General features: G+C 52.3%; 8 protein-coding genes across 8 annotated transcripts; 4 read left to right on the top strand and 4 right to left on the bottom strand.

Annotated features, from left to right (window-relative positions):
- The first annotated feature begins 46 nt into the window (after window positions 1–46).
- On the top strand, window positions 47–1,540 carry SEPMUDRAFT_145924 (CIA30-domain-containing protein). The gene is made up of 5 exons (XM_016903344.1): window positions 47–258; window positions 320–493; window positions 562–811; window positions 878–1,073; window positions 1,131–1,540. The coding sequence occupies exons 1-5, from the start codon at window positions 159–161 to the stop codon at window positions 1,221–1,223; spliced, it is 813 nt and encodes a 270-aa protein (XP_016764876.1). The 5' UTR covers window positions 47–158; the 3' UTR covers window positions 1,224–1,540.
- Window positions 1,541–3,511: 1,971 nt separating this feature from the next.
- SEPMUDRAFT_145923 (glycoside hydrolase family 13 protein) lies at window positions 3,512–6,184 on the bottom strand. Its single transcript, XM_016903343.1, has 10 exons — window positions 6,057–6,184; window positions 5,835–5,997; window positions 5,593–5,788; window positions 5,333–5,441; window positions 5,154–5,279; window positions 4,986–5,092; window positions 4,735–4,935; window positions 4,496–4,590; window positions 4,235–4,431; window positions 3,512–4,175 (listed from the first exon to the last, which is right to left on the bottom strand). Exons 1-10 carry the CDS (start codon window positions 6,102–6,104, stop codon window positions 3,636–3,638), a joined length of 1,782 nt encoding a protein of 593 aa, XP_016764875.1. The 5' UTR covers window positions 6,105–6,184; the 3' UTR covers window positions 3,512–3,635.
- An 850-nt stretch (window positions 6,185–7,034) lies between these two features.
- Window positions 7,035–8,107, bottom strand: SEPMUDRAFT_129635 (uncharacterized protein). Its single transcript, XM_016902301.1, has 2 exons — window positions 7,364–8,107; window positions 7,035–7,314 (listed from the first exon to the last, which is right to left on the bottom strand). Exons 1-2 carry the CDS (start codon window positions 7,925–7,927, stop codon window positions 7,264–7,266), a joined length of 615 nt encoding a protein of 204 aa, XP_016764874.1. The 5' UTR covers window positions 7,928–8,107; the 3' UTR covers window positions 7,035–7,263.
- A 3,523-nt stretch (window positions 8,108–11,630) lies between these two features.
- Window positions 11,631–15,024, top strand: SEPMUDRAFT_145921 (benomyl/methotrexate resistance protein). The gene is made up of 18 exons (XM_016903342.1): window positions 11,631–12,125; window positions 12,230–12,289; window positions 12,367–12,376; window positions 12,428–12,471; window positions 12,558–12,673; window positions 12,737–12,968; window positions 13,040–13,126; window positions 13,183–13,408; window positions 13,479–13,550; window positions 13,607–13,646; window positions 13,715–13,790; window positions 13,868–13,878; window positions 13,955–14,010; window positions 14,085–14,118; window positions 14,178–14,219; window positions 14,292–14,420; window positions 14,530–14,642; window positions 14,757–15,024. Exons 1-18 carry the CDS (start codon window positions 11,779–11,781, stop codon window positions 14,814–14,816), a joined length of 1,755 nt encoding a protein of 584 aa, XP_016764873.1. The 5' UTR covers window positions 11,631–11,778; the 3' UTR covers window positions 14,817–15,024.
- A 239-nt stretch (window positions 15,025–15,263) lies between these two features.
- On the bottom strand, window positions 15,264–18,959 carry SEPMUDRAFT_160157 (uncharacterized protein; the record flags this gene model as incomplete). The annotated part of the gene is made up of 4 exons (XM_016907885.1): window positions 15,264–18,596; window positions 18,648–18,724; window positions 18,781–18,855; window positions 18,914–18,959. The coding sequence occupies 4 exons, from the start codon at window positions 18,957–18,959 to the stop codon at window positions 17,373–17,375; spliced, it is 1,422 nt and encodes a 473-aa protein (XP_016764871.1). The 3' UTR covers window positions 15,264–17,372.
- Window positions 15,264–18,959, top strand: SEPMUDRAFT_122225 (uncharacterized protein). The gene is made up of 4 exons (XM_016901757.1): window positions 15,264–18,596; window positions 18,648–18,724; window positions 18,781–18,855; window positions 18,914–18,959. Exon 1 carries the CDS (start codon window positions 15,767–15,769, stop codon window positions 17,072–17,074), a length of 1,308 nt encoding a protein of 435 aa, XP_016764872.1. The 5' UTR covers window positions 15,264–15,766; the 3' UTR covers window positions 17,075–18,596; window positions 18,648–18,724; window positions 18,781–18,855; window positions 18,914–18,959.
- Window positions 18,960–20,132: 1,173 nt separating this feature from the next.
- SEPMUDRAFT_76258 (uncharacterized protein) lies at window positions 20,133–27,299 on the bottom strand. Its single transcript, XM_016910132.1, has 3 exons — window positions 27,094–27,299; window positions 26,566–26,889; window positions 20,133–26,485 (listed from the first exon to the last, which is right to left on the bottom strand). The coding sequence occupies exons 2-3, from the start codon at window positions 26,763–26,765 to the stop codon at window positions 24,751–24,753; spliced, it is 1,935 nt and encodes a 644-aa protein (XP_016764870.1). The 5' UTR covers window positions 26,766–26,889; window positions 27,094–27,299; the 3' UTR covers window positions 20,133–24,750.
- On the top strand, window positions 20,133–27,410 carry SEPMUDRAFT_122224 (uncharacterized protein). Its single transcript, XM_016901756.1, has 2 exons — window positions 20,133–26,485; window positions 26,566–27,410. Exon 1 carries the CDS (start codon window positions 20,202–20,204, stop codon window positions 24,681–24,683), a length of 4,482 nt encoding a protein of 1,493 aa, XP_016764869.1. The 5' UTR covers window positions 20,133–20,201; the 3' UTR covers window positions 24,684–26,485; window positions 26,566–27,410.
- Window positions 27,411–27,487: the final 77 nt, after the last annotated feature.

Genomic DNA, 27,487 nt, shown 5'->3' with positions numbered 1-27,487 from the left:
TATTCGCTCTTCCAGGTTCTCTGTTTTCTGAAACCCTCTGGTGCGCGTTCATCATTAGCCAAGGACGCTAAGGTAGAGAGAAGTGAGTCCGTGCTGCACTGTAACTTCCAATTCCACTAGAAGTCGCTGCATCGCCATCCATCTACCACACATCAATCATGTCGATATCCATCGCGGAGAAGCCATACACACTGTTTGGTGGCAGCAAGGGATGGCACCCCCAGGACTGGACTGCGAGCGATGATCGAGTCCGAGGTGGTGAGCTCCGTCTGAGTGTGATCATGACATGCATATCATCCATCCTAAACCAAAACCCCAGGCAAAAGCATCTCATACCTCGACTGTACCAGCGAAACTGGCACTTTTCGCGGGAATCTCGACATCACAACGCTCGGCGGCGCCGGCTTCGCGAGTCAAAGAACTACTCAAGAGGACGCCGAGTGGGACTTGTCACGCTACGCTGGCATTGAACTATGGATCGCCCAGGCTGATGGTATGTGCTCCTCCATCTCACACCAAGGTCTGCCATCACCATCGCGCATTCTCATTCGGTATGTTCAGAGAAGCGGTACACATTCAATCTCAAGGACGAGTTGCTCCCACCCGACCCGAACACTGGGAGAGAGCAAGCATCCGTTTCTTACGAATGCGATTTCGAGCTGCCACCGCAAACGCAACCCGGTGATACTCATGACAAAACCGTCTTCATTCCCTGGGCCAGCTTCAACGCGACATATCGCGGAAGGCCCCAGGAGGATGCGAAGCCAATTAATCTGAAGAGTGTCAAGCGCTTTAGTGTCATGATGCGCAGGTAATGTGAACTGTAGTAGCAATGCGATTCTGCTAGACGACGATGAACTGACCTTTCTTTATATAGCTTCTTCGGCACACAAGAGGGCAATTTCTCTCTGTCCATCAAGTCTATCTGCGCCTTGCCTCAAGTTCCAAAGCATGCCAATCTCCAACAACGAGATGCTGGTAATGTTCTCGAGAAGGCCCAGCACATGCACAGCATTTACTACAACTACAATGGAGCTGAACCTGCCGAACGAGAAGAACGGCTAGCGAGTCTCGTAAGCAAGCTGTGACTGACGAAAGATGGACTTTTGGAGAGAGCTAACCGAAGACAGAAGAGCTGGATTCCACACAGATGGGGAGCGTGGTTTTTTCTCGCTGCTGTCTCTACACTTGCTCTCTTCGGGTATTGGCATATCTGCGTCTAAAAGCGTTTCCCTACCTACCTGAGACGCAGACTGCTATCGCTGGTAGCAACCCGATGAATGACTTTTGCCCACGCCCGAGATGTGTATGCTCTTTGACGATACTATAGCAGCAATCTGACCTTAAAAATTTGCTGTCGAGCTGATAACACACATAATAATAGGGAGAAGACTGCCGGCTTCGACATCGAGTAGGAGTAGATCTGAAACATCTTGACATCTGCAACAATAAGAACAAGAACAATTGAAGCAGCTACCAAGCCTTCGCTTCTTCGCGTACCCATATTAAAAGCAAAAAGAAAAAATTATAAGCACTTAATCTCAGCAACAACAACGACGACACACGTCGATCTTTCTTCAAATTACGATCGACATGACAACCCTTAGGTTTACAGCCACTTCACATCTTCATACAGATTTTATATATATATATCAGGTATGTACCTCACTTTCCCAACCCCAACCTCCAACCTCCAACCCCAAACCCACCGATCCCGAGGCTCGAAACTAGCCTCGTGGAAAATCTCCGTAGGTTCATTGAACTAGCGCGGTAGAGACGGTAGTGAGATACATATACATATACATTGTACATTGTAGTCGTCGGGCCACTTTTTAAACTACCTGCCTGACCTGGAAGCTGGAGGCAGGCTAGCTGGTCTGTAGAGCTACGGAGCTCAGCCTATACACATCCGGCGGGCCGGATAGCTACGAGAGAAAGAGGGAGAGAGAAAGCGGGAGAGAGCGAGAGGGACAAGAAAAAAAAATTAAAAATTAAAAGGGACACATGATGCGAAATTCATTATCTTGATGATATTTTTTCCGCGTAGTTTGCAACTTTGACTTGATTAGAACCCGGATAAGTAAGGTACTACCTACCTGTATCCACATAGGGCTAAGGTGGACGGACTTGCAGTGCAGTTTGAAAGAGGATACAAATCTCCGCGTTTGCGTTCGCGTTGGGAATTCTCGGGGGGATTTGCGTGGGATAGCGTAGGTAGGCTTGGGGCTGAGCCGCTGAGGTAGTGTATTTCCTAAATAATTGTGAATACTCCTACTAAGGTAGGTATGTTCCTTATGTTGTTGTTGGTAGTAGTAGTATTTCCTCCTCTCTCTCTCTCTCTCTCTCTCTCTCTCTCTCTCTCTTATACCTATATAAATACGTACAATACTGCCTACCTACAAAACCATACAGCCTCGATAACACAACGCATTGCATAAGGTAGGCACATATGCATACGTATACGTACCTACATACGTATAAATACGAACCATCCCCATCCACATCCCCCATCCGCATCCGTATCCGCATATACCGCATCCTATAGCCTGTAGGTACAGTAGTCCACATCCGTATCCGCTTCTACCGCCTCAATCCCGATCCCTATCGCGAAGACAACAAACTTCTTTTCTACAAGGACTAGGATATACGAAAATTGAACATAGGAGAATTTCTCTAGACTCTAGTAGAGTAGAGTACCTTTCTCCCGAACCGGTTGTTACCTACCTGACCTTACACTGATTACTAGCATTTTCGCTGCTTTCGCTCGCAGTTTTCGCAATTCATAATCCGACGATTCCGGTATATCTAAGCATTACAGCATTAAGGTAGGTATACAGCAGTAAGGTAAGTACATAATATATTTCCAAAGGAGAACGGAGACTCAGCCCCCATCCCCCTCCCGCCAAAAGAAAAAGAGAGAAAGAGAAAGATCTTGGCACTTAGGAGGTACACGTTATAAGGTACAGTACAACCGGCTTTTCCCACGCGGCTATACTAGGCTTAGGCTAGTTAGGCTCGATCACTACGTACTGTACCCTCCCGGTCCGGGGCCATGCCCGGCTGTAGCAGCGGACCAGCGGTGTTGTGTTACCTAGTTAGTGTACTCTTTCCGACCATTCCGAACATCGGGTCGTAGTCGTACTCTCTGTACCTGTACCTAGGAGGTACGGTACCTACGTGGACATGCTTCCTCCTAGAAAGAGAAAAAAGCGAACCGGAAGACGGGGAGACGGGGGGGGGGAGGAGTTGGTATAATTTTATTAGTTATCAATTTCAGCACGATTCACGAGGTACATAATACATCCATCACCCATCATGGGAGGTACCTACAGTACCTACCTGACCTATATACTAGTCAAGAAAACTAGAGTCTAGAGTTTCAAGAGACAGCGCACAAGTAGCGCCACTCCTACATAAGCGATTATAGTCTGTAGTTTGTATATGAAAAACCAACTACCGAGCACATGGCTAGTGAGACATTTGGGAGAGAGCGAGAGAGAGACTAAGAGGTGTCTAACTAACCTGTAACCGGGTTATTCGTTCTTATTATTATCTTCTTCTACTTCTTCTTTCCCGGTCTTGATGAAAGTTGTACTCTTTCGGAAAACGACTCGAACCACATCATGCGAACATCTTCAAGGCGCGGCAGTTCCGAGCAGAGCCTCCCAAGCTCTCAAGCTGACTTTGCCCGAACTACTCTCCTGGGGAACATCGCCTGTGTAGTTGCTCGTGACCCATTTGTGAACAGTCACTGCTTTGGGCACATTCCACTCAATCGTCTCTCCCGAAAAGTTGAGTACCACTACAAAGGCCTCTTGGGCACCATCGGATCGCTTATAAGCAAAGACGCTGTTGTCGCTCTCGTCGAGGCTCTCGTAGGATCCATAGACGAAGGCTTTCTTGTGCTTCTTTCGGTTCGCGAGACCACGTTGCCAGAAATGGAACACAGACAGCTCATCGCCTGTGCTGTGGAGCTGGGCTGCTGCATTGACACTCTTGTAATTGTCGTGGATGCGCATCCAAGGTGTCACGTTGGCCTCGCAGAAACCAGCGTTCGGCTCGTCGCTCCACTGCACGGGAGTTCGTGCATGATCGCGGGCCTTCTTCTGCAACACCTCTCGTGCATAACGAAGCTTCTCCTCGTCACCCGGATACAGATCATTCATTTTCTTCCACTGTCACGTATGTCATTAGAAGTCAGCCTCTCTCGGGTCTTTGGGAAGGAGTGACACACGTAGTTCTGGGACTCAATGTCCTTGTACTCTGACGGCGCCCAATCCGGGGGAACATTGATCATCCCAAGCTCTTCGCCTTGATACACGTAAAGTGTGCCGCTCAATGTCGTCTCCATCATTGCCAGGAGCTTCGCGCTCAGCTCGCGGTATTGATCAGAGTCGTCTGTGAACTGCGACACCGGCCGCGGGTTATCGTCTAGGAGGAATGCTTGTTAGAGACCTCGTTTGTGTGAGATCATCACAACAAAAGTATTACTTACGATTCGAGTCGAATATACTGTTCCATCCCCCTCTTTCGCGCATCGCTTTCTGCCATTTCGAGACAACGTTCCGCAGTTCCTTCACTTTCCAGGGACTAAGAGCATCGAGTTGAAGATCAGCATATGTCTCTTTCACCCTGTCTGACAGCACGCACACAGCACCGACTTGGCTGGGCCGAACGGGAACGGGAACGGGAACATGAGGCGAAGTGGTGTCTTCTGCTCAGTGGTGGACTTACCGCAGCGAGAGTCTGGGCGCGCCCACGGCATTGGAGAGGTCCACCAATTCGAAGATGAAGATCATGTTCAACTCCTTGCGCTCTCGCGCGACGACTCTCAACACTTCGTCTTCATCTTGTACGAATGGCATCTCGCCCACGGTGATGGTATCGTACTTGGATAGAACCTTGTCGTTCATTTCTCGCAAGAATTCGTGGAGCCTAAAATAAGTCAGATTGTACTGCCTCGCACCTCACCATGTTCATCTCACCTTGGTCCATTCGCAAAGAACTTGTTACCCGGTTGATATTTGGCGTTTGCATCGAATATCTCGGCATCGGGAAAGGTCTGGACCTTGCTGATGAGATTGATGACATCCTTTGATGAAAACTTTCGTCAGCAAGAGCTCGAGATCAAGACGCAACTCCACACTTCTTACCATTCGAAAGCCACTGGCGCCTCTATCGAGCCAAAAGCGCAGCACATTGTGAACAGCGGCTCGGACGTCGGGATTTTCCCAGTTGAGATCCGGCTGTTCTGGCGTGAAGAGCGAGAGGAAATATTCCTTTTCCCACGTTAGCAAGAGAGCTTTGCATTTCTGTTCTGTAGAATGCTTACCTGCGTTTTTTCGTCCCATGTCCATGCCGAGTTCGCCTCTCCGAGAATTTGGGCCCAGTTGTTGGGCGGCTGTCGCTTGCCATCTTTATCGTAGCGTGCCGGTTTCCAACTAAAGAAATTGGATGAACTTTAGCAACTATATCTCACAACCATGACGAGTCTCAGAGAGCTTGGTCTTAAAACGCTGTCGTAGTGTTGGGCACAAGCTTATCGATACTTTGACAGAAAGCGAGTTGTCCTCGCGCTGAATTGTTACTCACATGTACCAGTCTCGATGGGTGCTTGATTTGGACGATCGAGCATCCAGGAACCATGCATGTTGATCCGATGTATGGTTGACAACGAGATCCATCATCAGTTTCATGCCTCGATCTTTCAAGCCGGCAATGAGCTCATCAATGTCAGCGAGCGTGCCGTACTTGGGGTCCATGTCTTCGTAGTCCGCAATGTCGTATCCTGGAATCGTCAGCATCGTCTCGAGACGAGCGTGAATGCTGCATACCCATATCGACCTGGGGACTCTTGTACATGGGCGAAGTCCATACAATGTCGACACCAAGATCCTTCAGATAGTCCAGTTTGGACGTGATGCCTCGAATGTCTCCCCATCCGGGCGTGTCTCCGGCTCCCGTGGACTTGAATGAGGCGGGATAGATCTGGTAGACCTGCAAACCATGTCAGGATGATGGTGTGTGCATGTGCAACGGCCACAGGTGATATTTACCACGGCCTCTTTCCACCATTTGTGCTCATCACGTGTTGAAACCGCCATGATGTGGTGCTGTATGGATGACAATACTGTACAATCTTCTTCTCACGGGAAGTTGTAGTAGTAGCAGGTGAGTAGCTGGGAGCTGGAATAGGTATTGTACTGTGAAGTTGAGTTCACCCACAGCGCCGAGAAAAGGTCCGTGGTGATCTCACGAACCATGCCCAAATCCCACCTACGTCCACGTATCGGTGGACATTACCTGGAGAAGCGACAGTCGAGGACCAGAGCTCTGGGTCCCTCCTGCCTCCTCCCTCCTCCCTCCTCCCTCCTCCCTTACCTGGGGGATCCACTTGCTGAGAGCCTCAGGCTAGAGGTCGTGACACGCCTCAAGACCTCTAGGGGGGAGGGCAAATGCATCTGCGAGTGTCAACAGTGCCTCCGACATCTGGATGACAAGTATATCCATGCTTGGCCGTCGAGGTCGAAGTGGACAGCCCTCATTATTACCTTATTCATGACGACCTGGTGACCGGTTGGGCTGGTGAACTGGTGGGGAAACGTAGTGATCGTCGGCACATCATTATCGTGGAGTAATTAGACTTCTTCCTAGGCCATGACCGCTATGACCAGCACCGTCTGAGAGCCTTTGCGACACGAGCCAATAAGAATTACGCCGTGGCAGACACTGATTAGCGAGCAACCCAAGCTGCACCAAGCGAGCAACGATCTCGATCCATGGAGGATTCTCTGTGAACCAACTGGAACAAAAGGCGAGCTCGAGATTCGGAGCTGAGCTGATGAGCTATAGCCGGCACTGTGGCGGCCGGCTCAGACTACCCATCCTTGACCAAGAAGGCGATTCATGCATGAAAATCATGTTGCTATGGAGCTCATGTGAGACGTATATACAGCAATTGACGAGGAGGAGTTAGCCCTATCCTCGTGGTATCTCTGCATGTCGCGATTCTATGAGCGTATCTCAGAAATTTGCCCATATAGTGCAATGCCTTTGACGCAGCTTGATCGGCTGAAGTTATTGAAGTCGATACCTATTAAAGCAATTTCAACTTGGAAAACCGGGGGGTATGTATCTATCTGTGGGAAACGGAACTGCTTCAAATTGCTCAATGCTCATTGGCTACGCTCGCTATGGTGCTGTGTGGGTCGTCTGTACGGTCGTGAATCTGGTCGTGATTGCTCGGTCGTGTACCGCCATGCTTTACAGCGGCAGAAGGTCAAGGAGTCGTAAAATGCATTTTGCAATCAGGGGCTGCTCAGTGGTCAGTAGATGTTGAAGCATAGGACTCGATCGGACTCACGATTTCTGCATTGCGCATCGCAGCACTTCCTGGAGTCGCTACCGTGCTGGTCCCTGCGACGATGAAGCCACCGTCCCCAGCAGTATCGGTGGTCGATGATGCGAGAACCAGCCCATTACTCGCAGAAGTGGTGTACATCTGCAAAGACGTGGTGGTGGGCGTGGTAAGCCCCGTGGCTGCTAGTGCGCCAGATGTGGTGCCTGTCACCAGCGCCCCATTACTGTTTACAGTCCCCGCGGTAATGACTCCCGCAATCGTGCCCGTGCAGGCGGCGCCCGAGGGACAGCACGCGACGTGTCCGGCGGTATCGGCACTACAAACCGCATTGGATATGCAGCAGAGGCTGGGTGCACCTAGATTGCTGCAAGAGCGGAAGTTGTTGGGACAGCCATTTGATTGCCGCTTCAAGAGCTCGTGCGCTGTTTCGTTCTGCAGCGTTTGGGAAGAAGCGAGGTCCTGGAGGACGTTCGGGAGGGCTGCGAGGAATGGCTGCAGGTCGGGGAGCTGGATGGCGGCGGCGACGCTGGCGATGAGGATTGTGGACAGCAGGCGGAATGCTTTCATTGTGGAGTCTTCTTCTTTCTCCTTGTTCTCCTTCTCCTTCTTCTCCTTGCTCTCCTCCTTCTGTCGATGGATAATGGTCGCTTTTGCTGTTGCTTTTGCTATTGCTGTCGCTGTTGTTCAGCCCAGGCACAGTGCTATGTGTTGCTTGCGATTGAAATGTCCAGGTCTCGGTAGCATATGCCAGTGTGAAGCCGATGACGATTTATTTATTGGGCCCCGTCCGCCTGGCAACCAGTAGAAACCTAGAACTACATTAGGTAAGCACTGAAACCACCAGTGCCAAGACTTCCTCCTCCACCCTCTCTCCTTCTACGCCTTTGTACTTGCTTTCTCACTACAACATGGCCATCATCATGTCGCCGCCGCCGCCAGCGGAAGGCACACCCTACCAGACTTACTTACATGTATCTTACAGGTACACTCTCCGCAATGGCTTCACAAAAGCGAGGTAGGCAAGTGCTGCTGCTGCTGCTCTTTCTGTTGACATGTCTCTCCCAACTGCGATGCACCATTGCCTCCCTCCCTCCCTCCCTCCTCCTCTCATCTCTTCCGATTCCATCTCCCTCTCTCCAACATCGTCTCCTCCGATCTGCTTCACCTCTACTGCTTCAGCTTCTGTAGAACTACCCATCAGCATAGCATTGAATACACTCGACACAGTCCCAGCGCAGCATCCGGCATATCCAAGATCAGTCGAGCATGGCCATGACCATGCGATACATACTCGCCATTGTTGGCCTGTGTGCGCCACTATCTGCCCTGGCACAGGAGGTGGACGGGTCGCCGGTCGCCCACGCCATCGGAGATGTCGACTCATTTCTGGTACGTGGTGCGGCAGACAACACCCATGGACGCGACTGACTGTACATTGCAGCATCAGATTCAGACTACCAGTGTTCCTGCCATGACAATATCCAGTGCCATGTCTCCGGCCACATCCGTCACATTGGCATCCAATACCATTTCCCCGACCACAACCGTCACATTGGGGCAGGGCGAGCAAAACCCGACTACAACGGGCGCGGCGTCCTGGACTGTCACGTCCGGAACATCCCTGCCAACAGCGGGACTGATTCCTATTCCATTAATCCGCCATGGGCCTGCTTCGACCAGCAGTATATCTGCCAACTCTTCTGGAGGCGTCTCGTCCGAATCGCTGGTAACATCCATCAGCACTGGAATGCTCCTTACCACCATTGTTGTCCCTGGTAGTGGTGTTCTCACGGTATCCAAGCACATCCCTCTCAGCGAGACTGCAACCATGGCAGCACAACCCACGAGCGTGCCCGATTCAATGAAGAACGAGACCTGGCGCTTCGACGCCACTGCTCCGTGTAAAGCAGGCGGAAAGTATGCGGGTAACAAGACGGACTGCAAGATCAAACGTTGTTTATGGGAGCATTCCAAGCCTCTCGATATCACGAGCGTTTGGCCTGCAATTGAGTTCCCGATTGAGTGGACGAATGCCAGTTTGTCCTCTGGTAATAATGCCTCGGTAGAATACACCCTCGGCAGTGGCGAGTACACAGAACACTGGATTTCCGAACAGCGACAATTGGTTTCCCAGCTCCACTACGGGACAACGAAACCGGGCACATACTACCCGCACCAAACTCTGATTAGTCACGTCGTCGTACCGGCCACTACGATCATTTATCGCTCGAGAACCAGTGTTCTTCCGGCCCATACTGACCTGCAAACCAGCCTGGCGCGAGTCTGGCCGCATGGCAAGCCAGTGAAGGATGCGGAACCCGTGCCGAACTGTTCTAATGACGAGGAGTGTTTGCAGCATTGCAAGAGAGATGCAATCAAGAGGCACAAACGAACGATGCGTAATGTGGCCATTGGAGCCGGCATCGGTGCTGCCGCTTTGGCTTTGCTCGTACTCTGCTGCCTCCTCTGCTGCTTCCGCCGCAAGCGTCGTGATACATCTGACCGCGACAGGAACGAGTCGACGGGTCAGAGCGTTGCTCCTCGCGCGTCTTCCACTGGCAATGCAGTGACAGCGGTTCCCGTTGTTGCTCAGGCTGCCAACACGGGCACTCTTGGTCGCCAAGCAGAAGAAGGACGCAGCCGTGTTCACTTTCCCGAGCACGAGACTGGCGAAGGGACGGTCGAGAAGCCAGCAGAGGCACCCAAACAAACAGTTGTCACTCCTGTGACTTCGGGTGGGTCCGAGCAGGTTGCCGATGGTTCCAAAAAGGCGGTGGTGGTTTCTGAGAAGCCCGCGGAACAGCACGTGGAGGCTATTCCTGCACATGATGGTGCTGACAGTCGGCCGACTGGAAGTGAGAGATTCGACATGGCCAGCATGCGTGGCCGACGAACGGCGCGTGGCGAGCTCAAGAATGTCTTTTAGGACGCTGATAGCAGTCAGGCCCCGCAGGTCTTCTTGGATCGCTGGGAACAGGAACACCTGGACATGCTGACAGACGGCGGCAACGTCAACACCGCATACCTAGGATGTCCCTGACATGCGACGGCGAAGCATCTTTTCCTCCTGTTCTTCCTCTGCGACCACTTGCATGTGCAGTGGCGATTGTATGTTAGTGTGTTTGGTATTGTGCAACGAGGCAGTCCTCGGCATCAAATGTATAATTCCTACGCTCTATGAAGATGAGTTATGTGACTGCATCTCTTTGTTTGATCGGGAGCTGACGCTTCTGTCTATGGACTGCCCTGTGGATGGTGGTGTCCAATGAGGGAAGAGAGGAGAGAAGAGAGAAGAGAGAAGGTGGGCTCGGAGATATCCAAGTCCGGTAGCTGATCTTTCTCTCCAGTCTCCACTTTGCCCTTGCTTTCTCACGTTGCAAACATACAGAGGCCATGCGACTATTATCTCATTCCCATGATAGGTAGGAGGTATGACGACTAAACACGAGTCGACCACTAATAGGTAGACCACTGGTAGAGAGAAGCAAATTGATGAGTAAGTCATGCTGATACACTTGGACCGAGTTGCGGACTCCGATGTTGCGATGTTTGCCGATGTTGTCGATGAGTGATGGGCGATGGGCGATCTGCTTGTTGCGGCTGGGGCCGATGAGATGGTAATGGTTATAGGTTCTCACGGCTCTTAGCGTCCGAGAGTGGATGGTGAATGAGAGGTTTGTGATATGTACCAGAGGCAAGTGAATTGGGTTGAAGAAAAAGAGACTACATCCATAGGTGTGTGTACCTCCTAGGAGGTAGCGCTAACTAAGGCTAAGGCTAGGGCTAAGGCTAAGGCTAAGGAGGTAGTAGACTAGGGGATACAGACTTGATGGGATCGGGGGCGCTACTGGGCTGCTGTACATGCACAGTCACACAGTGCATGGAAAACCAAAAAACAAGCTTTTTTCCATGACGATGAAGTGAGTTCATTCCGGTGTTGAGATCTTACTCACAGCCGTTCATCAATCACTCACTTTCTTTTTTTGGCGTGTCGCTTGTCGGTTGTCGGGGCGTGTGATGAGCGTGTCATGTTGTGGCTGCTGCTGCTGCTGCTGGAAGAAGTGGATGGGCGGTGGATGTATGATGGCTGCGTATGCGGCTTCCGGACTTTGGGGGGGATTATGCGTACATTATGCGTTATGCCTCATGCGTATGAATAAGGTAAGGAATGATGAATGATGAATGATGAATGACTTGAATGACTTGACAGGTACTGTAGGTGGTGGCTCTCTTCCTCTCTCTCTCTCTATCTCTCTCTCTGTCTCTGTCTCTGCTTTCTGTTACATTCCTCACTCTCCTCCTCCTCCTCATCCTCCTTTGTTTGTTTGTTTTGTCTGTTCTCTAAACAGCCTCCCGATAGCCGAAAGATATTAAAAGAAAAAAAAAGGCTTGAGCAAGGCTTGTTTATTGCAACAAACATGACAGAGCTGATCCGGGATACCGCGTTTGGCCATCTTCTCCGCTTCGTATCCAGAGGCAAACTTCTCAAATATGCCGAAGAAGCAGACCCTTCTCTCTACCTGAGATATATCGACGAGAAGAAATCGGGAAATCTGGCCGATCATGGCGACACGAATCCTCGAGAGGATGGCACAGAGCCGGAGACCGCTGGTGGTGATGATCGAAGATCACATTCGCGAGAGACGTTGGACTCGAAAGGGGATAGCGATTTTGAGAAAGTCAATGAGGCGTCTGGTGTGAAGGTGGATCCGGAAAAGGGCAAGGACAAGCATGTGATTAGTTGGTGGGGCGATCATGATACCGAGTGAGTGTTAGAGGGGGATTGAGAAGGAGGAGGAGGAGGATGATGTGGTATAGGTGGTATATGGTGATATGGACAAAATGGTATGCTGACTGCTTCATCCCCAGCAATCCGCAATGTTGGAGCACAGGGAAGAAGTGCTTTGTGACTTTTGAGATATGTTTATTGTGAGTGATTGCTTAAATTTTCCCACTGTCAAAACATTGGCCACAAGATATACCAGCTGACATATCCCATCTTGTAGGACTACTTCTGTAAGATTCTCGGCGTTCCTGTGACTGATTGCGGTGTCCTGACTTGTACAGGTCTATATTGGATCAAGTATCTATTCTGCGGGAACGCAAAGCGTGTAAGTCCAAACAGTCGAGGCTGTGCTACGAGAGTATTCCATTCATACAGAGTCACTGCTGACCTTTTCTTGCTCGCTTGCTACAGAATGGCTACCTTTGGAGTCTCGCAAGTGGCTGCAACCCTGGGACTCTGTCTGTTCGTCGCTGGATATGGCTTAGGACCCATGTTATGGTCTCCCATGTCGGAAATTCCACAAATTGGTCAGTATTGCCTGGACCAACTTGGTAGCCACATGGTACTGACATGATGGACGTGGTGGTCAGGTCGAAACCCCATCTACCTGGGAACACTTGTCGTCTTCGTTGGTTTGCAGCCTGCAGCCGCACGTGCTGAGAACTTTGGAATGCTTCTGGCTTTTCGATTCATCACGGGTTTCTTCGGTTCTCCTGTTCTTGCTACAGGCGGTGCGTCGCTCGCTGATATCTGGGCGCCCAAGAAGCGAGCATACTCCGTCGCCATCTGGGGCATTGCAGCTGTCTGTGGGCCGACGCTCGGGTAAGTCCTGCTCAATGAGTATATTCCATGGGCACGATGGATGCTGATATACCTGTTCTTCATCCGACTAGACCCTTGATTGGAGGCTACGCAGTACAATATGCTCCCGCAGGCCCCGGCCACGGAGGCTTCACGGCACCTTGGACATGGCCTCTTTGGTAAGTACAGTATGACCGACATTTGATCGATATCGCCAGGCTGACGGCAATCCAAGGGAACTCATGTGGCTTTCTGCCTTTTGCTTGGTCTTCCTCTTCTTCCTACTGCCCGAGACTTCCGCAAACAACATTCTGTTGCGACGCACCAAACGCCTTCGCAAGATCACTGGTGACGACAGACTCACGTGCGAGCCAGAGATCATGTCCGAGCAAATGACGGGAAAAGAGGTGGTCATGATGAGTTTGGTCAGACCGTTCACTCTCAACTTCTTGGAGCCTATGGTGAGTAATCCCTGACAATCGTGCACGTTTGCACCACATTGTTCCTCCCGCTGAAATTTTTCATGTTCAGGTCTTCCTCCTCAATCTGTACATTGCACTTGTGTACGGTTTGCTGTACATTTGGTTCGAGTCGTTTGCCATTGTAAGTTTGAGAATTCTCGACGGGAACATGCCCGGCAGTGACTAAACAGTGATTAGGTGTTTGTTGATATCTATGGCTTCGGATTGGGCGCCGAAGGTATTACACGCTCCCTCGAAATCATCTTTCTTTTGTTTCTGGTGGATATACACTAACAGTAGTCTCAGGTCTCGCATTCTTGGGAATCTTCGTAGGAGCCTTCCTCGTCATGCCACCCTTCTTCGCATATTTGCACTACGTTCTGTAAGTGTTGAAAAGAAGAGAGACCATTGCGCAGCGAGGTTGTCGAGTTTGGAGCTAACGTTTTTCTTCTCGTACAGGGAACCTCAATGTAAGAGGACTTGAAGAAATTCATCTGACCCTCTCCGAGATGTGGCTGTCCCGCTAACTTGTGATGATTATCATAGTCGACGAGAACGGAAACGTGCAGCCGGAGAAGCGTCTCGTGCCTTGTTTCGTAGGAGTACGTTGGCTGTGCAAAAAAATCATTTTTGTTTTTGTTTTTGGATGACTAGGCTAACCGCTGCCGGGCCACAGGGCTTCTGCATACCCATCTGTTTATTCTGGTTCGGTAAGTCCCCCAGGAGTGGAAGGGGGAAGGGAAGACTGTATGCTAACCAGTTTTGACAGGCTGGGCCAGTCGACCAGGCGTGCATTGGATCGTTCCCATCAGTAAGAAAGACAAAGCCCTGTTCTCGCTACGAAGCAACTTAAGGACTGTGTACTGACACAAAAAACTTTCAGTCGGCAGCGGCTTCTTCTCCGTCGGGACTACATGCCTTTTCAATAGTATCTTGAACTACCTCCCCGATGCATACCCCGACTACGCCGCCTCTGTCTTGGCCGGCAACGATTTTATGCGATCGGCTTTTGGTAAGTACATTACCTACCTTACCCAACATGTGGAATCAGTCCACAACATGGCACAAGAACAACAACCACTCGCTGATGACTGACACTTTTCTTCGTCACATCACAACAGGCGCCGGTTTTCCTCTCTTCGCAACAGCCATGTACAATTATCTAGGCGTCGGATGGGCATCTTCGACGCTCGCCTTCATCTCGATTGCTTTTATTCCGATTCCGTTTGTTTTGGTACGTCAATTTGTCCCTTTCTCTCTCCCTCTCTCTCTCCCCTTCCTCTGACACTCTTGATACGAGCATCGTTGGATATGTGTATGTATGTATGCTAATATCTCATTTTTTCAGTATAAATACGGTGAAACACTACGTAAGAATCACTCCAAGTATGCTCGGAAAGATATTTAGACATTTAAAGAGATGATGGAAAAATGAAAAGACGGTTACCTACGGTTTATAGCGATAGACACGGCGATAGACAGGCGAACTACCTGTCGGCAGTACCTCCCTACTACTACTGGCAAGCTAAAAGATGCCTTAGGCAAATTTGGCCGCAGGTAATTGCCCATATACAATTTAGATGATGATATAGCAGTCTTAACATTTGTAAAGTACCTAAAGTCAGGTACCTTACTTACCAGGTAGGTAGATGAATAACGACCTACCTGATCAGCTCAAAGATGCATCATGTAAGAAACCTGGTGGGCATCATCACCATCATCGTCAATTCAGTCACACGTGGACAACGGGACGACACGCTGGCAGCCTGGCCATGTACCTTAGTTTGTTTTAGTTTATTTATCCCCAGCCAGCCAGCGTGCGCGCCCCATAGCTTGCCAACGCCGCAACGCACACCGACGAATGATGAATGAAAGAGAGAGAAAGAGAGAGAGGGAGAGAGCGAGGATGGATTCTCTTTGTTGCTCGCCAACCAGCATCCCTAACCTCCTACTTCTACCATACCTACGCCACCTTTACCTTGCCTGTGTGTAGCCGTAGGTATCTCAGCATACTTACCGTACTTACTTACCTACATTACCTCCTACGCCTTGCCGTCCTCCTACTCCCGCCGACTCTGTCTTCACCACTGCTACATTGGCGATATACAGTACACGACTCTCACGACCCCCACGACCATACGAGTGACCGAACGAATGAACAAAAAACGACAAGGTACGACAGATTCACGACACCATACGACACCATACGACGCAAACGGAAAGACGGGCACGATACAATCAATACCAGACGACACAAGGCCAACGAACCGACACGACACGATACGATATCCTACCTACAACATCATACCTACAATACCTTAGCATACCTACCTCGAAAAGCGTACCTCCCATATCGAAATGGTCGCGGTGAACCAAACCATCACCATCGTCAACAAGGGCGGCAAAATCGTGAGCACATCGAAGCATCTAGTCAACGTGTTCACCGAAGCCAAGAGCGCCTACAACGAGCGAAAAGCAGAGATCAAAGCGCAGCGGCGCAGCGAGCAGGACATTCGCAGTCGGGAACGCAGGGCTCAGAAGCAGCTGCAAGACCTCGTGCTGAACGACGACGGCGACGGTCATGTCAACCACGACGTCCAGCAGTCGGTTCGCAGCTCGCCAGGGGCTAGTGACGACGGGCGCGCCGTCAAGAGAAAGCCAGTTCCCACGCGCCCAGCAGTGAAGCGTGGTATATCGGACAGCTTCTATGTCAACGACACGGCGTCTCCTCCACCAGCTCGGCCCTCACCGCGCCATGGAGCGTTCCTGGTCGACGACGACGCCGACGAGCCTCGCATCCGAGAGCTCACACGTCGGCACACTGATGGCATGCAGCTTCGCTCCCCTCGTGCTTCTGCTGCTGCTGCTACTGCTCCGCCGCGCACGAGTCTGGACGACATTGACATGGACCTCGCCTATGGCCATCTCCCTCCACCACTTCCCGAACACAAGTTGGAGGATGAGGTGGAGCTGAGAGAGAAGATGAACTACCTGCAGCGTCTGCTCGACGAGGGCAATTGTGTGCAGCACTCCGTCACCGCCATGATCGACAACCTGCAGAAGAACCCCGATGCTCTCGCTGCGGTCGCCTTGACCCTTGCCGAGATCAGCAACATTGCAGCCAAGATGGCGCCGGGTGCGTTGACTGCCATGAAGGGCTCGTTTCCCGCCATCGTCGCCCTGCTCGCATCTCCCCAGTTTGCAATTGCCGCCGGCGTAGGCATCGGAGTGACCATCATAGCCTTTGGTGGTTACAAAATCATCAAGAAAATACAAGCCAAGAATGAAGCTGAACGCTTGTTGGAAGCGCCACTCACAGCAGAGCCTGTAGACAGCCCCAGTGGGGAAATGGAGGAGTTGCGTGAGCTGGATCATATTGAGAAGTGGCGACGTGGCATCGCTGATGTGGGAGCTGGCTCTCTCGGTACCAGCGTCGATGGGGAGTTCATCACGCCCAATGCCACACGAACTCTCATCGAGGAAGGGAGATTGACAGAGGCTGACTTCAAGCCCGTCGTGTCCAAATCGGACAAGAAGGAACGGAAGAAAAAGGCCAAGAGTGAAGCGAGCAGCAGCTACAGCAAGCGGAGCAAAAGCGACACTGCGAAATCAAAGGCCCGAAAGGAGCCCTCGCTGATTCGTTCGCTGTTCAAAGGTCATTCTTGAGAGACAAAGCACCATCATCAAGACACATGAGGAAGTCGAAAGCGTTCAAGCGATTTATAGCGATACATTAGATGGTTGACTACATATGAAGATCAGTTCAATACCGTCTGTCTCTTTCGGACGAGCTTTTGCTGGGTCATGCCCTCCCCCTTGCTGACTTCAAGGGTAACCAGGAGAGGCAAGGCTCAGCTCATCGAATCTGCCGCTCGCTAGAAGTGCGAGCGATGTGGCAAGGTTCGCGAGAAGGAGATGTCTCATCATCATCATGCGCGCTGGACGCGATCAACCCAATGCTGACTCAATCAATCTCTTCGAACCTCCTCTCAACTGGGTTTTGAACATTCACAACTCCAGTCGCTTTGAGTCTTTCAAACAGCACAAACAGCCTCTCAGCTTCTCGCTCCTTTTCCTCTTCAGTCATGGGCAATGTGCTCGAAGCATCGCGCTCTTCCGCCGCCCAGCGCTGACCAGTCACTGGATTGACATGGGCGACGTTTTCCCCGTTCGATGAGGCGTTGGCCTCCAATGCACTCGGCGGTACTTCGATGTTTTGACTCATCAAGAATCCAGAAGCATATCCATAGCCAATATTCTGGACGAATTTGCCGGGATCCTTTTCGCTCATTTCGAACAGCAGCGCAGAGATGTTGCTCCGGAGAGTGGGTAGCTTAGGTGAGCAAGATAGGCGCAGTAGACGGGAGGACAATGACCCTCCTTTCCCAAGTGGCTGGTCGCGATCTTGCGCATTAGGCAGAATTTGGGTACGCATGACAGCTTTCGTGCGTGGTGTCGCAAGCTCGTACAAACGTCTCAAGAGGGTAAACAACGATGCTGCAGCCTGGTCCAGTGTCTCTTCGGGATGGTTGCAGACGGCAGCGTCGAGGATGTGAATAAGTCTATTGACAAGAGGTTCCAGGTCAGGGCTTTCCGAAGCCGCACTCGCCTTGGGTCCGTGACCAGATTGCGTTCCCTTTCCGACAGCGCGAATATCGAGGTTAAGTAAGGCGTTCAATAGGTAGCTTGTCGGAGGTTGGAGAGGAGGCTCTGGCAGAGGGTGTCGAAGAACGATCGTGACCAGCGACTCGACGGCGGGGTCGAACTTTGGCAGCGAATCCGGATAATGATATGTGATATTAAATAGCAGCTTCAACGTTTCGCTCATTGCTAGCTGCTGCTGCGTAAATTTCGGCGATTGTATGATGTCCAAGCCTGAATAGTACTCTGCGTGATGAGAGAAGATTTGATTTATGCTCTGGGCCAGGTCATTCTGGCTCATGAGTGCCTCAAAATCGAGCGTGGTATTATAGGTCAGGAAGAACAAGATGCGTGATATAAGGAATTCATCCTCGTAGTCGTCCAATTTTAGTCGTTCAGCCGCCTTGGGTCCATATCCAAGGTCGACGAAGGTCTGCCTGGAGGGTTCATGCAGCAAGAAGGCATTTGCCAAGCATCGAAGCGCTTCGCGAGCAGCCTCCGTAGATTCTGGGCGATCAAAGCCATACCTGCACAGCGTTGAGATGGCCTGATTGTGGTGTGAGCTCACGTTCCAGAGCATACGTGGTAGACAACATACCTGTTTTGTGAAGATAGGGCGTGCGGTTTGAGGGTTGCGGCCAAAAGCTTTGACTTCACCCAGGGCATCTTGTTGCTCTATGGTCCGATCAGCTAGCCATTTCTGGCCACGTAGAGCGGCCGCATCGGCTCACGTTTGAGGGAGAGTTTCAGAGTATCGAGATTGTCTTCCAGATCATGCAGCAGGCGCTCCAGCTCTCGTATAGCTGCTGTAGGAGTCACGAAAGTCAGCGGCTTGATGTGAATGGACGACGGCTTCAAGCCCACCTTCGCCTGAGGCTGGAGCGAGATATACTGGGCTCTGGCGTTCCATGGGCGACCTGACCACTGTTACTGCGCGAGAACGGGGATGTGATGAGGATGGTATGGAGAAGTGTAAGTGAAGAATAGACAGAAAAGTGAAGAAGTGAAGCCATCAGCCTTGGCATGTGAAGGGCAGAGACGCAGGGAAGTCGCGCTGGAGATCGGCCTTGACGGGCCGAACGGGCCGCCCGAACTCCACGCGTCTGTACCTATCTCGCGTTCGAGTTCGACGTGACGTGACGTGACTTTACTTTCTGAAATGGGCCTGGCTGGCTGGCTTCAGTGTTCACGTCGACGTGCTTGTGATCTGCTGCTCCGCGTTCCTATGTGCCTGCGCCTTCTTCCTCCATCGACTCATCATCGCTTACACCAACCAGCGTGAGGACGAGATGTCTGTGTGATACGTGGACGAGAGGGGGAATAGCGAGACACTGAAGAGGAGAGACCCCCAGACAGACAGACAGACAGAGAGAGAGAGAAAGAGACAGACATACATACAGAGACGGGGGGAGAGGGAGAGGGAGGCAGACACACATACAGAGAGAGGGAGAGAGAAGGGGAGAGAGAGATAGAGAGAGAGAGACAGAGAGAGACGCCGGTCATGTCTGCTCCCGAGTCGCCATCGTCGAGCCCGTCGCTGTTGGCCTCGCTGCCTGCCCGCCCTCCAACGCCACCACGCCACTTCCCCTGCCCCACCTCCACCGCCCAGGACAACGACGACAGCGGCAAGATTGTCGACGAAGCCCTGCGTTTTCTCGTGCAGGGCCACGATGAGCCTGCTGTGACGGCTGATCCTGTTTCCACCGTCACGACCACTAGACTCAGCGACAAGGGGATGAAGACGAGCACGAATATGGGCGGGAGGCCGAATGTGGACAGTACCATGACTAACGTCAGCCTCGACACGCCTCCGACCAAGAAGACCACGATCTCTCCTCCAAAAAAGGTCGTTTTCTCGCCATGTCCAACGTACCACCAAATTCCGGCTATAGGCCAGTCCAGCTCGCCTATCCCGCTTCCTCACCAGCCGCCTGCGAGACTGTCGAATCTCGTACAGGACCACGTTCCGAGGCCCCTCAAGTCCATTCTCAAGCCTTCCGCGGCCCCTTTGCCTTGCACTCCAGATGAGGCGAACAATGACACTGCGCTCAGCTACTTCACCCCGCAGGACCCTGCAGGCTTTCGACAAATGCTGCACTCAGTCTTGCTGCAGCTGGAGGGGCCATCAAGAGACGCGCGCCGAGATGCATATATGGCTCTCACTGGGGCCATCAAATCGTACAGTCGAGTGCCTGATGCACAGTCCTTAGCCGAAAAAATGGCTCGCCTGACGCAATGCTTGTCTCGGGATCTGGCCTGGAAAGACCCCACTGGTCATCTAGACGTCCAGGTTGTGCAGATGGCCCTGAGTCTGACCTGCGCTATCCTTTTCGATCCCCAGACTCAGGATTTGTTCGACCTCGACTTTCACGCGTTCGTCATTGATCGGTCGATATTTGTGCTGGAACAAGCAGGGATGGCCAAGGGGGTGGTGAAGGGCCACTTGCATCTTCTCTGCGTGCAACGCTTTCCACGCGCCGCGTTCGGAGGTGGACGAGCAGAGCGCCTCATCCATGTGATGCAGAACCTGGAAGCCCGCAACAGCATGGTCGCGGCCCGTCTTGTCATTTACCAACGCCTCATTGAACGTGCTCCTACTACTATGCTCAACAGGGTCAAAGACTGGATCGAACACATCTTTCATGCCCTTCTCAGCAGTGTGAACGACGTTCAGCGGAGGGCAATCGACGTGTGCACACAGATGGGCATGCTGCTCGGTCATCACCCACAAGTAGCCAAGGCAATATCAGAGCTGTGCGAGAAAGAACTTGAGGAGGGTCAGTGCTACGGTGACTACCTCAACATGCAATTACTTCAGATGACTTCCGATAAAGTGAAAGCTCCCCTGGTCCCCGAAATCTGGGTTGCGGTCATCATGTGCTTTCGAAGCAAGCGGTGTCCCGTCGGAAAATGGCCCAAGTTCAGAGACTGGCTCTTGACCATTCAGAAATGTCTGAACTCGAGTGATATGGCCGTGAAAAGGCCTGCCAACATCGCTTGGAACAGGCTCGTCTACGCAGTAATGCCAGACTCGTCAACTTCCGAGCTCTTGCGCTCCATGCTAAAGGTACCAGTTCTTGCAGGTCTGGAGAGACGCGGATGCAGTGAGCTTTCTCAGCAACTACGACAGCTTTCCCTCGACAGCTATTGCAACCTCATTCACTATGCCATGCGTCCAGAACTGGCGCACGAAGAATTGGATATTGCATGGGACATGTATGTAGGACCGGTACTCACCAAGATCTCGACTGGAAGCAAAGGTCGTAACACTGCCTTCCGCGTTCTGCACGGATTACTCAAGAAGACAGATGGTACCTGGAATGCCAATGCTGCGAATGAGCGCAATCCGATACAGCCTGATGATCTGCCCAGCCTAGACGTGCGATGGGTACGATCGCGAATGGCGAGATTTATGGCCGTCATGGAACCGTTGACACTTTCGCAACTTTCCATGACTCTCGACACACAGCACGCAATGGATAACTGCTGGCGCTCGTTGATAACTGCAGTCGCGGACGCTGGTAGTCAAGAAGTGAAGGCGTCAAACGAGCTCAAGGATGCGATTGCATTGATTGTCAATTTCCTCCACCGGCTATGGAAATCTGGCGCAGCCTTCACCGCAGAAGATGATAGCCAAAGGTGGCTCAATAGGTACCAGAACATGCTTGAAAATGCAGTGGTAAGCCTTGGATCGCTACACTTCGTGGACGACATTCTGGTCAAGACGAGCGCGGATGACATCGAGGCTGCGCCAACACCATCTCACCGGCAGCCCAAACAGCAACCGATGACATGTTCCCCATTTGTTCTGCTGTTTGGTCTTTACTACGAGCCTCCTCTTGCGCTCCGTGCTTCCGGCGTTATGCAAAAGTCGGCAGTGTGGTTCCTGCGCTTGCTGGCTGGCGCCAAGATATCGACTTCGGCGCTGCTGGGCTTATTACAGAGATCGCTGCAGAACAAGACAGACAATCTGTCGCCCGAGCTGGAACATATCTATGGGCAACTGTGGACAGCCGTTGCTGATATGGCAACACAAACCTTGAAGATGCAGTCCTCCGTGTCTCCACAGCGGGATACATTCGTCATGGGAGTGGCGCTGAAGGCCACTACCAGCATCATTCTAAGCGGTCTTCGATACAGAGAGGCAGACTGCCAGCAGAAAGTGGTGCAGATGTACAATGCCGCATGTCACTCTGCGCGACATGTCGCTAGCGACGGAGGCATTGTTCTCGCTGTGATGGAGCCTTTGGCGAGACTGATCGTAGAGCAGTCCTCGCAGCTTTCAATGGTTTCGATTCTGCGACTGGCGAGCACGATAGCCGAGAGTGGCGTATGGCCAAGCACGCGCTCAGAGCTTGACGAGAGTCGAAAGGCCCTGTGGACCGTCAGCCTTGAACCCTGCAAAATGCAAGTCTTTGATCCTTTCGATCACGTGTACAGCTTCTTCAGCTACACCCTCGAATCGTCATATCAGAGTCTTGCTGATTTCAAGGGTGGTGAGGAAAAGCTGGTGTCGATGCTCATGTCCTCGCTCGCGAGCTTTTTGCAGCGATGCCCGCCCACGCTTTTCCAAACCGCTCTCGACAAACTACAGCGAGGCTATGCTACTTGGGCTGAGGATCATCAAGGCTTCGTGTTCCCATCAGGAGACGTGCCTCGCACGGAGGACGAACAATCTGAAAAAACCCGAACTTTGCAGCTTGGGATCAACGAGTCTTGGTCGCAGCTGCTGTCATTGGTGACGGAGAAGCTCTCCATTCCGAAGGGCCTGCTGCTCGATGTCCTGGAGCCACTACTCATCGCAGGGTTTTCGAGTCGCAGCAATTCCATAGTGAACGCCACTATCGGTTTCTGGAATTCCACATTCGCCAAGCAACAACAGCTTGATTATCCCGTCAAGCTGAGCCCTGTGCTTCGTGCCAGGCAAATACAGTCCGACTTGACTATTCCTGAATTTCCTCGCCTCCGTGACGACGTCCGGTCCGCGGGCCTCCCAGTATGTGGCGGATCACAGGCACCCGCGATCGTCGACCGGCGACACCTGGTCAGCGGCAATCGTGCTACTCCACTTCACCATAAGCGATCGTCGGATAACTTTTTCATTAAACAACATTTGGCCGCACAATGTCTTCCTTCTGAATCACGCTCAAATTCCTCTGAATCTTCTGAAACGACAACACGGCCGAAGACTGATGATTCGCAAGCGCATTTCACCCCTGTCGAGCCGTTGTCAAGTACTACAAATCCGGAACCTCAACTGTGGACTGCACGACAACAAGAGGTTAGAGCTCGACAGCGCGATGATGCGCAGGCATATGCCTGGCTACCCTCCAGTCCCTTGGCTCCTCCTTCGGTGTCTCGCGAGCATATTCCCCAAAAGTTGAAGTTCGTGTCGGACTTGCGCCGTACGGAGACTGGAGACATTGTCATTACGCCGAAAGGCGCCAGGGATGTCGCACTTTTCAACGATGATATACAATCATCGCCTACGCCCTCCAGGGGTAAGGAAAGCGTCTCGTCTACGGCAGACTGCACGGTCGAAATCGATGAATATAGCGAACTTCACTCGTCACCACCGGAATTGGCCACTGGAGGGTCCTCTAGTGCTGTAATGCCAGCAGCTCAAGCGGGTATCAGCTCCTCAGAACACTTTTCTTCACACAATGCTACTGTTAACGAGTCTACTAATGTGGAGATGGCAGTCGCTGACTCCGATTTGCCATCGGACACACAGCTCCCCAGTGCACAACTGCAACTTGAAGAGGAGGCCGCAGTGTCATTGTATGATACCGATTTGGAGACGAGAATGACGCATGTACGAGAATATGGCACGCCCAAGAAAGTGCCGGTATCGCCAGAGACGCCCTCTAGGATCGAAGATACAATTTTGAACTCGCGCAATCACATTATTTCCACACCTTCGGACACCGGTACAACTGACTCGAAAGTATCGAGATCGTCCAGAAAGCGGAAACGCACCGCGGAAACGGCTCACATTGCGAGGAAACGCAAGCCAGCGTCGCCCTTCAACACGTTCATGTCTTTATTTAGCAATGCGCAAGAAGAGCAAATCGGCGAGGAGATCGTAGTGGCCACGAATCCATCTGCATCGTCGCCTCACACCGAGGCTGTGCATTTGACGCCGGTAACATTGGAGAATGCGTTGGAGCACGACGGCAAGGCAATCGCGACACTTCCAGAAGGTCCCTCGAACGAAGGTGTCACGAAACGCAAACGTGGACGACCTAGAAAGTCAGAATCGCAGGACATGGAGAGATTAGTATCTGCGCAGACCAGAGGTCGAAAACGAGCTTCATCAGCACTAAGTGCAGACGGATCTAGTGGGGATACCTCGTCGCAGCGGAAACAGCGGCGCCGAGTCGCACACCAAGCAGATCAGGAAGCCAAGAAGGGCGCTATGGCGCCTGCCCACATAACAGCTGTTGACGAGCAGACTGCTTCACCACAACTTGAAGCAAGGCAGATGGCACAACCGCAGAGTATTCTTGGTCGTCTGCGGGGCCTTCTTGCGGATTGCAAGAACATGATTCTTGGCTCGCAAGAAGAGGAACGGGAATTTGATGATGTCCTGTTTGAGATTAGGCGGGAGGTGCACCAGCGAGCTCAATACTAAAAAGCCTTTTTCCTTCAGATAGAAGAACGTAAAGCTCGTATCAGGTCAATGATCTGATCATGCTTGCTCATGATGCCCCCAAGTCGTCCCTGCCAAACAAGCCTTGGCCCAAAGAGATTAGGTAGCCATATCTCGTAACCATGGTTGGGTCGAAAGTGGGCTCCGTGACACCTGCTGCAGCATTCGCAAGGTCGTGTAGTCCATCGCCGTACTGCAACATGGCCTCCCTCTTCTTGGCAACAAGATCACGCACTGCTCCGTCCCAGCCTTCACTTTCCAATCTTCCAGCTAGTCCACGACCTGTGCCGAGACATTCTGCCATTTGATCGAGACCTTTGAGCGCTTCAATGCGGGTCTTTGGTACGTCACAAAGTTCGCAAAGAGTCATGGCAGCGAGTGCACCGAAGTGGTGGTTGAGAGGCGTGACGGGAGTGAGACGGCTATTCAGCATAGTCGCCACCTTCACAGCGTGGCCGACGAGCTCCGAGGGCTCGGTGACAGGATTCATACGCTTGATTAGAAGATGACAATGATGATAACTCAGGTGCACTAGATTCAACGATCCCCAAACAGACTCGACGGATTCCCGGAAGCGATCTATTTCTCCGGCTAGTGTGAGTCCAAGTAGAGACGAGGCGGGATTCGATGGTGCCATGACGTCGGTCGAGGGCGTTTTGGTAGTGGTCAGAATCGCAGCCAGATGCCCAATGATGAAGGACAGCCTGGCAAGATTGTATGTGGACTCTCCAAGCAGTATTTGGTCCTCAGGTAGGAGCACAACACTGTTTTCGGGGAGTTTTAGGAGATCAGCTGTGGATGATGCGTGCCACCGATCCAAGATGAATAGCACCCACCATACGCGGCGAGCCAAGCGCTCTTCGGAGTCCCTATCTCCTTCCAGTAACGACTGGCTCGTGGTGCGTATGACATTGATTTCCAGCTGGCCTGCCACGCCAGCTGCGCGACCAAGCCACTCGGCGCGACTAGGCCCCGCCTGGCCTCTGATCGTGGCAGGACCATGATTGTCACTCTCCAGTGCCATTATAATCAGAGTCTGTAGGTAGGTAAGATTCGTGGCACTGGTATGAGAGCTCGGGTTGTCGAAAGGATATTGGGCCAACAATTCTGCGGTACGCTTCAAGGCCTGTGCGTAGTCGGGGTTTGGGGCCAAGGTCGTGGTTGGGAATGTTCGCATGAGACAATCAAGGCCTGCCAGGAATGCGTCTCTCAGCGATGTCGGACACTCTGCCAGCCGTTGACGAAGGCGGTGCTTATTATTGGGCAGCAGTGGAAATGTTTGGTGTATTATGCGGTAGTACTCTTCAATAACAGTCTCATCCCAGTCGAAGCTGGAAACCGTACTATTGTGCGGATCTGCGTCGTATGAGAGACCCACAGCCTCGCGACGATTTTCGTGGGCTGCACCGTATCGAAAGAATGGTTGCGCAGCCAGAGATTGGGCTGGATGGTGCGCTTGGGGAGTGAATTGTGCTTGTTGCGCGTGACCCATGGGCGCATTAGGTACAGGCATCTGTGCACCCTGCAAGCCATCGGCGATATCGTGGCTTCTCTTCTCACCCGAACGAGGATCACGCAACATCCTGGGGTCATAAGGGTAGCTTTGTAAACCTTCTGCCATAGCTTGCTGCACTTGCTGGATCTCATATCGATGCTGCTGCTCCAGGTGAGGAGGATGAACTTGCTGTTCCAGATTGTTGAGCCGTTCGGCCAATTCCTTGATGTATCCTTTGCTTGGTCCGCGCTTCATAGGCTGACGGCTAAACGCACATCGAGCGCCCGTTCTGTGTACGGCCTGGTATTAGCTGCTGTGAATGGATAGTGGTCCAACATTGTCCCAGTGACATCGAGACTTCGCACATACCTGGCACAGTTTGTACACGGGACACTACCAGTCTCATCGATGGCATCGCAACGTATTTTCTTGCGTCTGCACTCGTCGCAGGCGCGACTGACTTTGGTGCGTTTGTCCTTGTGCTTGTCTGGAGGGAGAGGTGCAGCGTCTACCGATCCACTTGCTTGTGCATAGGCGACTGAGCCTTGCGGAGCGCCTGCAGGCAGCATTTGCACACGCGCTTGACCAAAGGGGCCGAGATTGCCCAGATGGCTGCTGCTGGGCGCACTAGGCGCGAGATGGGGACGCAAGGGAGTGTTGCTATTGGTATTGCTGGCATTATCATTGATATGGCTGTTGTCAGGCACTTCGCGGCGCGTGTCCCTAATCTCTCCGCCCAGCGAGGCAGGTGAGCCCCCAGCTCCATTGTCGTTTTCGTGGCCGTTTTCGTGGCCATTGCCTTCGCCGCCTTCAGGCCCGAGCCCCGCTACCGAGTTCTCATGCTGCTGTTGCTGTGGCTGTTGCTGGTGCTGGTGGAGGTGCGGGTGTGGGTGCGACGGCGGCGGTGGCTGGTGATGAGGCTGCTGCTGCTGCTGCTGCTGCTGCTGATGCTGCTGATGCTGCTGCTGCTGATGTTGCTGCTGCTGCTGCTGCTGCTGCTGTTGTTGTTGTTGTTGGCTGTGGTGTTGTTGTTGCGCCGAGGGGTCGTGCTGCTGGTAAAAAGGCAAGCCGTTGGTGCGAGGCGGCGGCGACGGGTATCTATCGGCGGCGTCGGCCATCGCAGCGCATGTCACCGGCGTGCATCAATCGTGGCGGTGGAGAGGAGGCGGAGAGCTCGTGGTGGAGGCGGCGGCGGTAAAGTGGTGTTGGTGGTGGTGATGGTGGTGTGGGCTCGTCTGGTCTGGATGACAGCGCAGCTGAAGAATGGTGGAGTGCGGTGCAGGGCACTCGT

Source organism: Sphaerulina musiva (assembly GCF_000320565.1).
Source record: "Sphaerulina musiva SO2202 unplaced genomic scaffold SEPMUscaffold_1, whole genome shotgun sequence".
Taxonomy (NCBI): domain Eukaryota; kingdom Fungi; phylum Ascomycota; class Dothideomycetes; order Mycosphaerellales; family Mycosphaerellaceae; genus Sphaerulina; species Sphaerulina musiva.
This window is presented reverse-complemented; position numbering and strand designations above follow the sequence as displayed.